Source organism: Bidens hawaiensis, unplaced genomic scaffold (genome assembly GCF_021521415.1).
Source record: "Bidens hawaiensis isolate Kalapana, Puna unplaced genomic scaffold, B.hawaiensis_p1.1 tig00003126_1, whole genome shotgun sequence".
Lineage (NCBI taxonomy): Eukaryota > Viridiplantae > Streptophyta > Magnoliopsida > Asterales > Asteraceae > Bidens > Bidens hawaiensis.
The window spans coordinates 83,125-93,262 of record NW_027491168.1 but is presented as its reverse complement, the minus strand read 5'-3'; the positions used below and the strand labels follow the sequence as shown (position 1 = coordinate 93,262).

The window sequence follows — 10,138 nt, the reverse complement described above, 5'->3', positions numbered from 1 at the left end:
GATTTATCTTACTAACCCATAAACAGTTGCAAAATTAGGGTTTCATGAGCAGAATTCCAAAATTAAAAGTGAAATATCAAAACTAAAAGGTACCCGTTACAAGTTAAACCACTAATTATCAAATTCAAGCAAGCAAGCAATTAACATAAAAAGCATAAATTGGGGACATAATATAGTACCTTAATAAGTAGAAAAATAAAGACAGACAGAAAGAAAGAAAGAAAGTGATGTCTGTTGAAATTTGGGATAATAAATGGCATATTCTTTTGGGTTACTTGTAGTAATAAGTTATAATAAGTTGAATTTGATTTGAGTACGCGTATGATGAGACCATAAACGATGGATTGACGGTGATGAAGATGAAGAAGCAATCATGTGATTGAGGTCGTAGCCTGTGATTAACGGCCGTTGGATTATTTATTTATTTATTATTTATATGATTTTTTGGCAGTTATGAGAAGGTTTTGTATTCAAAGGGTAAGACTCATTTTACCTGATACCTTATTTGGATCTTTTAATTTTAGTATGGACCTAACACTCTATCCTCTAAACAATAAAATGGTCTATGTAGAAATAAGGGTTTTAAGGGTCCAATCCTTTACCCTTTAAATCAGTACTAATCGCAGCTTCTTTTCAACATTTACTAGTTGCATATCTCATATATGACTTTAATATATAAATCCTAGAACAATTGTACTTTCATTTAATAACACAGTAAACTCTAATTTCGAAAGTTTATCAACCATTTGAACCGATGAAAATAATATTCACATTCACACATTACATGTAGAGAACAATTCAGTGATTTTCATATATATATATATATAGGCTAAGTATAAAATGAAAACCCACTTGAGTTGTGAAAACTGTAGAAACCCGTTCTCAACCACATGTTTTAATTAATGTTTAAATCTTGTGGTCCACAATTAAAGTGAATAAAAAATATAAATATAAATATAACTTTTTTTCTCTCCTGAAAACATATATAAAAATTAGTAAAACAATGTTAAAAAATAGCAAAACATTTTTTTTTATGTCTCGATGTTTTGTATTAAATGTTACAACATATATTACATGTAACAAAAAAAAAAACGATGTTACATAGGGTTTTCGCAGGTTTTCACAACTCAAATGAGTTTTCATTTTAACCGTACCCTATATATATATATATATTGTTGGGACCAGGATCTTTGATCCTCGAAGATCAACCATCTCTGGCGGCTGTTTCTGGGACTAAGGATCCTTAGTGGTTCAAGGATCCTCGATAGTCAACTTCAGCTATACTCTAATCTATTTTTTGCAGGTATAAAACGTGCTTACCAAAATTCCTATTATTATGGACGAAGTATTTAACCTAGTCTTCCCTTCTTGTCCACGCTCCTAAATGGTAGTTGAAAGAGTAAAGCGAACATGGCCAGATTAATAGGAGTTTAGTTAGTAGCCGTTAGAATTTTGTGTATTTAATCTATGAATTATAGCTGATACGCACACAACACTTTAGCACTGAGAGTTCATAGTAAACACTTGTATTCACGATCAGCTATTATTCCACCATTTGTAATCCTTTCAAGTTCAATATAATTGGCAGTGATAGTTTTCACTACTCGAGGTTTTTGAGCCGGCGGGATACTAGTTACCAAGCGCTTTTCCTCGTATAAATCTCTGTGTTCATCGTTTATAACCGTTACTTTGATCGCATTAATTCATACTAGCACCAATCCTCACATAGGAATTTGGTTCATTGATCCTTAGCCCGATTTTTAACCAAAACAATTTGGCGTCCACCGTGGGGCCTTTGGTGCTTTAATCACCAAAAATTCTTACCTTTATTCAAACCCTACTACCACTCACTAAATGGCCTCTCAAGGAAAAGCTGTTCCCACAGCCGCTGCTTCGAGTGTCCCGGCTCAAGTGACTTTGCCACTGCTACCTGGCTCTACAAAGCCACAAAAGCCTATAACTGTTGCTCAGAAGAAGGAGACTGCTGTTTTCTCCGGACCAAAATCCACTACTGTCTCCCAAATGGTAACTGTTAACAATGATGTTTCTGTTTTGTGTTCACAGATGAAGAACTATATGGAGCAGCAGAATAAGACCAACCAGAGGATCCTTAACGAGATCGAGGAAATGAGGAGGACCAAAAAGGCCGCTGAAAACACATGCCCCATTATGCCGAGGATGCTTGATTTCAGCATTCTGGATTTCCCGAATCAAAGGTGCCCAGCATCCACTTATCCTCAGCAAGGATCTTCGGACCTCTCCCAAAAGAGATTCTCTTACTAGTATTCACAAGGATCCTCTATCCTTCAACAAGGATCATTAGGTCAACCCTTAAGATCCTTCAATCACCATTTGCAAGGATCCCCAGCATTCCAATCTGGACCCTTGGGATTCCGTCAAGGATCCTCCACCCAACAACTTCAAGGATCCTCAGTCTTTCAACCAGGATCTTTGGGTTTCCAAACAGAATCCATCATCTATCAGCATCTAGAATCCTACTATCCTTATGGAAAAGAACCTCTGAAGGAACCCCGATCCAGGCCATTGGAGGTCCATGAAGGCGACTTTATACCCATGCAAACCGCTACTCCTGCTGGACCAACTGTTGATGCTGAAACAATATATCCCGGACGCAGCTATGGAGCTATATATTTTGATCACATAAAAGGTAACATTTATGATAATCTATCTTTTGGCACTAACCATGCTAGTATGCAGGATACTGGGATCAACCAAACCATAGCAAAAGCTCAAGGATATGATATCAAGTATGCCAGGAGTCATCAAACCTATTCCTGAATTACCAGCAGGAAGCCATAACATGTCCAGGTTCGCTCCACCGATTTGTGATGCTGAGATACCAAAGCGCTTCACTGCCCCTAGTATGAAACTATATGATGGATCCACGGATCCTAAGGAACATGTGGCATTATACCGTGAGAGGATGGAAATTAATCCAATCCTAGAAAGATCGAAGGAAGCTTGCTTGTGTAAGGGCTTTGGCTCAACCCTCACTGGATCCACCCTTAAATGGCCACCAAGTCTTCCTTCTTACTCTATTACTTCCTTTTCCCATTTGATCAATTTGTTTAATAGTCAATTTTCATGCAGTAGATCCTTTGAAAAATTAACTAGTGATTTATATAGAGTTGTCCAACCTTGTGGAGAACCTCTTAGGCAGTTTCTTACAAGGTTTGGAAGAGAAGCCTTGGAAATTCCAAATTTGGATGTCCCGACAGCTGTTGAGACATTCAAAATGGGGTTACAAAAGGACTTTCCATTTTATCAAGATCTTGTGATGACCCCTTGTAGGAATTTAGATGAAGTCCGAAACAAAGCTTTAAGATTCATCAGATTGGAGGAGGATCAATGAATACAAGATCAACTGAGTACTTCGGTGAAAAATGAATCTCAAGACAAGAAGCAACGATCCCACTTCAGAAACAACAACTCCAAACCATACAACAAACCAAATGGCCAGAAGATCAATGCTGTAAAAGAGGACGAGGACAATGAAGATTGTCCAAGAATATCTGATTATTGCTTCTCCATGGATATGAGAGGAGTAATGCTTGCTGTTAGAAACTTGGGTGACAAAGAAAGATGGCTAAGGAAAAATGAGAAGGCACCACCCCCCAAAGACAAATCGAAATGGTGCGCCTTTCACGAAGACTTCGGTCATATGACAGAGGATTTCATAGCCTTGAGAAAGGAGATAAGCTACCTTCTCAGCGAGGGTCATCTTAAGGAGCTGTTCGGAAGAAAAAAGCCCAGGAACCAGGATCCTGAACCGGTTCCAGAAAAGGCTGCTCCACCTCCCCCTGACGCTCAAGTTATCAACATGATCTTTGGAGGATCCGATATATGCGGAACTTCTTATTCGGCTGCAAAGAAGTACACCAAAGAATGCAAACTGGAGAATGGTGAAAGACCAATCAAGACTTCTACAACGGCTGAGCAAAGAATTATATCCTTCGATGAGGATGATCGAGTCGATGTCCAGGATCCTCATCATGACGGTTTGGTCATTACTTTATTTATTTCTAACCATTATGTTCGTAGGATACTTATTGATGGAGGAAGTTCAGTTAACATCATCCAATTGGAAGTACTCAAAAGGATGAATATCCCAGAATCGGAAATCATCCCATGATCCTCAGTTCTTGTAGGATTCAGTGGGGAAACGAAGAATACATTGGGGGACATCAAGCTACCCAAATATATAGAGGGAGTAAACTCTATTAAAAAATTTTATGTTATCGATTCCTTGTCTTGTTGCAATGTTATACTTGGCAGGCCATGGATACACGAAACGATGGCAGTCCCCTCTACTTACCATCAATGCGTAAAGCTACCTACCCCGTGGGGGATAGCGAAAATCAAAAGTGATCAGCAAGACGCTAAGGATTGCTACACTTCCTCAATGAAGTCTACAAAAAGGTTAAGGGAAGCATAGCAATTACAGAAAACGAGAAGAAATGTCATGGAGACTAGGGAACAAAACTCTAAGGAAGTAGTCTTACACCCAGAGGATCCTGACAACAAAGTCCTAATAGGCGTTGAAATACAAGACTCCATTGAAAAGGATCTAGTATCCTTCTTACAACGAAGAAAGTCAACCTTTGCTTGGAAGCATGAAGATATGCCAGGTATTTCTAAAGATGTTATAACCCACAAACTTGGAATTGATCCTTCTTTCACGCCTATTCATCAAAAAAGAAGGAAATTTGCTCATGAAAGAAACGCGATCATCCAAGAGGAGGTACGAAAACTACTGAATGCAGGTATGAGTAGGGAAGTAAAATATCCAAAATGGTTAGCCAATGTGCTTGTAGTTCAAAAGAAAAAAGGAAGGTGGAGGGTATGTGTCGATTTTACTGATTTAAAGAAGGCATGTCCCAAGGATCCTTTCCCTCTTCCCCATATTGACTCCATGGTGGATGCTACCGCAGGGCACGAAATGTTGACCTTTATGGATGCTTCATCAGGATTTCAACAAATCCAGATGGAACCATCTGATCAAGAGGATACAACATTTATAACCCCTACGGGCATATATTGTTATATTGCTATGCCGTTTGGTCTTAAAAATGCAGGTGCTACATATCAAAGACTAGTCAACATGATGTTCAAGGAACAGTTGGGAGACACCATGGAAGTCTACATCGACGACATAGTGGTAAAGTCAAAGAAGGCGGAGAACCACCTTAAGGATTTGGAAGTAGCTTTTGACATCCTTGACAAATACAACATGAAGCTAAATCCTGCTAAATGTGTATTTAATGTCAAAGCCGGAAAATTCCTGGGGTATTTGGTAACCAAAAGGGGGATAGAGGCGAGTCCAGAGCAAATCCAAGCCTCAAATCTCCAACAAACGTCAAAGAGGTACAAAGATTAACTAGAAGGGTGGTAGCACTTAACAGGTTCATATCGAAATCCTCATAAAGATGTAAAGATTTTTATGACATCCTGAGGAAAAACAAGAAATTCGAGTGGAAGGAGAAACATGAAGCTGCTTTCACCGCTTTAAAGGACTACTTATCCTCAGCCCCCGCTTTGATGAAGCCTGTGAATGGAGAACCATTGATCATTTATCTATCCGTTTCCCTAACCGCCTTAAGTGCAGTCTTGGTAAAGGATCACAAAGGTAACCAACATCTTGTTTACTATGTAAGTAAAAGTCTCCTCGATGCCGAGTCCAGATACTCTCATTTGGAAAAACTTATTCTTGCTTTAATCATGGCTTCAACTAAGTTAAGACATTATTTTGAAACTCATACTATTGTTGTAAAAACTAATTATCCCATAAAAAATGACCTTAGAAAACCGGAAATGTCAGGTAGAATGGCCAAATGGGCTGTAAAACTAAGTGCAATGTGACGTGAGGTCGAAGACTCACTCAAAAATAAACCAATTACAACTAAATAGATAACGGTAAATGGGTATCGAACACAAGGAGTTTGTCGAAAATGTGTTAACAAGTAGCTTTAACAGAAAATAGAATAAAACTAAAATTTTATAAAAGTAAATTCAGATTTGATTGTTTGATTTTTAAATTAACTAAAATAAAATAAACACTTGCAAGACAACTATTGAGATTTGTAAACAAATTAAACAAAAGCGATCATCTTAGATTTCAGGTTTAATTCAAACTAATGTTCATGCTTACTAGAAAGTACCACCTAGACATAGTTCATGTTTGTTTACTTGTTTGTGATAAAAGGGAACTAAGTACTTGGATTTACAAAATGCAAGGTTGTTACCCGATAATCAATTGGCTAATGTTTAACCCTAATTCTTCCCATGATAACTCAATTGCCAATGACACTAAGAACGTATGGTTTAAATCATGATCAAACACAAGCAACAATTTACAAACAATTAATCAAACACCATAACAACTCACAAACATTGCAAAGTCATTATTCTAGAAATCAAAGCATAACATAGTGTATCAATTAAACCCTACATCCAAGATGATCACCAAGAGGGATTAGCCACTCATGGTTTGAAAAATCATCATCAAATCAATTGTATGCAACATCCAATGAAGTAAAAAAAATGTACAAAACAATGATTACCAACTACCAAATATTGTTCTTCACTCCTCCCCCAATCGTCCTCTCAAGTTTCTTGATCAAAAAGGTCCTTGAAAAAGCAGCCAAAACGGCCAATTAAAGAAAAATCAATCAGCTGTTACGAGCGGACCATAGGCCACGGTCCAGGCCACGGTCAGGGACTTCTTCCACGGTACGGTGTAATCTGCCAAAATTTCTTTGAGTGGACCGTGGTCCACGGTCTGCACCGTGGGCCACGGTGGAGCTAGTTCAAATATTGTTTTCTTCATAATTTCCTCGTTCTAGCTCCCTTTCCTTCACCGTCTTCGCATATGATCTTGTTGTTTCATCCTTTTCCTCTTTAAACCTACAATCACATGATATAGTGTAGTAATCCAAATCCTTAAAATTAAACATAAACGCACATGATTTAACTGAAATTACTACATTTAAGGGTGGTTCCATGATCCTTAAAATTCGTTTTTAACCTTTACAATCCATCAAACCGTAGCAGGGCGAGCCGCACCGTGGGCCACGGTGTGAACCGTGGTCCACGGTTGACCAGGTCAACAATTTTTTCAGCTTGATCCGTGGTCCACGGTGATATTGAACAAAAACGAACAGAAGCCACCGTACCGTAACCAAAACCTGAACCGTGGGCTACGATGTTTGACTGTGGGCCACGGTATACACCGTGGTCCACGGTATATATTTTTTTGTTAATTTTTTAATTTTTTTTATGTAAAGCCAAAATCATTAAAAACTAAATGAAATTATTTACAATCAAAAACTAAAAATTACCCTACCCCCATGAAAAACCCGAGTTGTCCTCAACACGGTGAAAAAATTCCTAAGAACTTTCCCACACTTGGTTCGAACACACTCGCATGAGAAAGATAATTTTAAAAATAAATGTTTAACAAAAACTATTTACCTTATACAACATACCTGTGCCTTTCCTTTGTGTTGTTTAACTTGAGCTGCGAATTGTTGCCTTCTCTTCTTTGACCAAAATTCCGGAATCTCCCCCGTGGCCAAATAGTTGACATAATGAGCATACCACGGGGCGGTTGAAACAAAGCAACTGTTCATCCGAAAATTTCTTGTTTATTTATTTCGGATCATCAACACCCTCAAGAGTAATTCGCGACAAATGATCCGCAACTATATTCTCACAACCCTTCTTGTCACGAATTTCGAGGTCAAATTCTTGTAACAACAACACCCAACGAATCAAAGCATCTTTCTTTTCCATCAAATAACGCACCGCACTTATGATCCGAGTACCACATAACTTTACTTCCCAAAATATACGAGCGAAACTTATCTAAGGCATACACCATCGCAAGCAACTCTTTTTCAGTGATGGTGTAATTCAATTGTGCCTCGGATAAAGTTTTGCTTGCATAATAGATCACCACCAGCTTTTTGTCCACTCTTTGACCCAAAACCGCTCCCATTGTGCTATCACTAGCATCACACATAATCTCGAACGACTTTGACCAATCCGGTGATTGTAGGATTGGTTCTTGCACTAACTTCTCCTTCAAACTGTCAAACGCTTGCAAACACTCATTAGTAAACTCAAAGGGGACATCCTTCAATAGAAGATTACATAAAGGTTTTGAAATTGCACTAAAACCTTTAATAAATCTCCTATAGAACCCGGCATGTCCCAAAAACGATCTCACCCCTTTGACATTTTTCGGGGGTGGCAAAGATGATATTACTCTAATTTTTGCTTGATCAATTTCCATTCCCCTACTTGACACCACATGACCCAACACAATACCTTCTTGTACCATGAAATGACTTTCTCCCAACTTAACACCAAATTTGTCTCAACACAACGTTTTAAAACTTTTTCTAAATCATTGAGACAAGACTCCAAAGTTGAACCAAAAATAGAAAAGTCATTCATAAAAACCTCAAGTGAATCCCCGACCATGTCTGAAAATATGCTCATCATGCATCTTTGAAAAGTAGTCGGGGCATTACATAATCTAAATGGCATCCGTCTAAAAGCAAAGGTGCCATATGGACAAGTAAAAGTAGTTTTGTGTTGGTCATCGGGATGAATTGCAATTTGATTATAACCCGAATACCCATCCAACAAACAATAATATTTTTGACCCGAAAATTTTCAATTATTTGATCAATGAATGGTAATGGAAAATGGTCTTTTGAGGTGGCGGTATTTAATTTTCTATAATCAATGCACACTCGCCACCCGGTTACCGGTCGGGTGGCGATTTGTTCACCATTATCATCTTTTATTATCTGGATGCCGGCTTTCTTGGGCACTACCTGTGTTGAGCTCACCATGAGCTGTCTGAAATAGGATAAATAATCCCCACATCCAACCAATTGATTACCTCTTTTTTTCACCACTTCCCGCAAATTCGGGTTCAATCTCCTTTGAGTCTCCCTTGTTGGTTTAGCCTCCTCATCTGTAATTATTTTATGCACAACAATAGAAGGACTAATACCTTTATGCCCTTCCAACACCTTCACTAATGCCCGCTCTTGCTCTTGCTCCAAATTCGAAGCAATGATAGCCGGGAGGGTTTCATTCTCCCCCAAAAACACATACTTCAAGTGACTTGGGAGCTCCTTCAGCTCCACATTTTGTGGACACTCCAAAGATGGTTTTGTATCCGAATTAATTCCCTTTGGCAAACTCTCCCATTATTGTGTCCATGGTGGTCTTCCCTCTTGTAGAGCTAGCACACTCTGTTTTTGTTCTTCCATCCGCAAAGCACAAATGTGTACCTGTTCAGAATCATCACAAAGACAAGCCTCTACACAATCCTCATCATATTCATGAGGATTGCAATGATCCACCACATCTGCCTAAAAACATTCTTCACCACTCAAAGAGTTAGCAACATTAGTAAAAACATTTAAACGCATTTTCCGGTTGCCAAAAGCCATGTCAACGGTATCATGTCTACAATCAATGATTGCATGGGCCGTGTTCAAAAATGGTTGACCCAAGATAACATTTTGTTGTTGACTTGAGTCACCCGTTGAATAATCCAACACCAAAAAATCCACAGGATAATAAAAATCCTCTACCTTCATAATTACATTCTGTACGATTCCACGAGGAAGTTTATGAGATAAATCGGCCAATACAACCGTGGTCTCCACACGTTTCAAAGGACCAAAGTCGTATTGGTCATATAAACCTCCCGGGAGGATACTCACTCCGGCCCTAAGATCCAATAACGCCCTAGACATTTGAAAATCACCCACTTGAATGTTAATTAAGGGTGTTCCCGGATCTTGAAGCTTAGGAGGGAGATCTCCTTTTAAAACCACACTTACCCGCTCGGTTAAATCTACCCATTTAGGCACTTTTTATTGCCTCTTTTGAGTGCATAATTCTTTTAAAAATTTTGCATAAGCGGGTACTTGTTTTATTGATTCAAGGTAAATTAACTTTAACCTTTTTGAATACCTCCCACATCTCCTCCTTTTGAGGACCCCGTTTTAAAATCACGTTTTTCTTACCCGGATCGATCAAGGCTGAAGGAAATGGAATTGGAACCTCTCCCACTTCCTTGCTTTTATCGTTT

At 38.6% G+C, this 10,138-nt stretch overlaps 1 protein-coding gene across 1 annotated transcript; it reads right to left on the bottom strand.

Moving 5' to 3' along the window:
- Positions 1 to 9,245: 9,245 nt before the first annotated feature.
- LOC143622349 (uncharacterized) lies at positions 9,246 to 9,800 on the bottom strand. The gene is made up of 2 exons (XM_077093528.1): positions 9,447 to 9,800; positions 9,246 to 9,329 (listed from the first exon to the last, which is right to left on the bottom strand). Exons 1-2 carry the CDS (start codon positions 9,798 to 9,800, stop codon positions 9,246 to 9,248), a joined length of 438 nt encoding a protein of 145 aa, XP_076949643.1.
- Between the last annotated feature and the right edge of the window lie 338 nt (positions 9,801 to 10,138).

Excerpts from the sequence above, each read along its gene's own strand:
- LOC143622349 (XM_077093528.1), bottom strand. The coding sequence starts at position 9,800 with ATGTCTAGGGCGTTATTGGATCTTAGGGCCGGAGTGAGTATCCTCCCG. Across the intron at positions 9,330-9,446 it reads GTTTAAATGTTTTTACTAAT|GTACACATTTGTGCTTTGCG; the intron begins GTTGCTAACTCT and ends GATTCTGAACAG.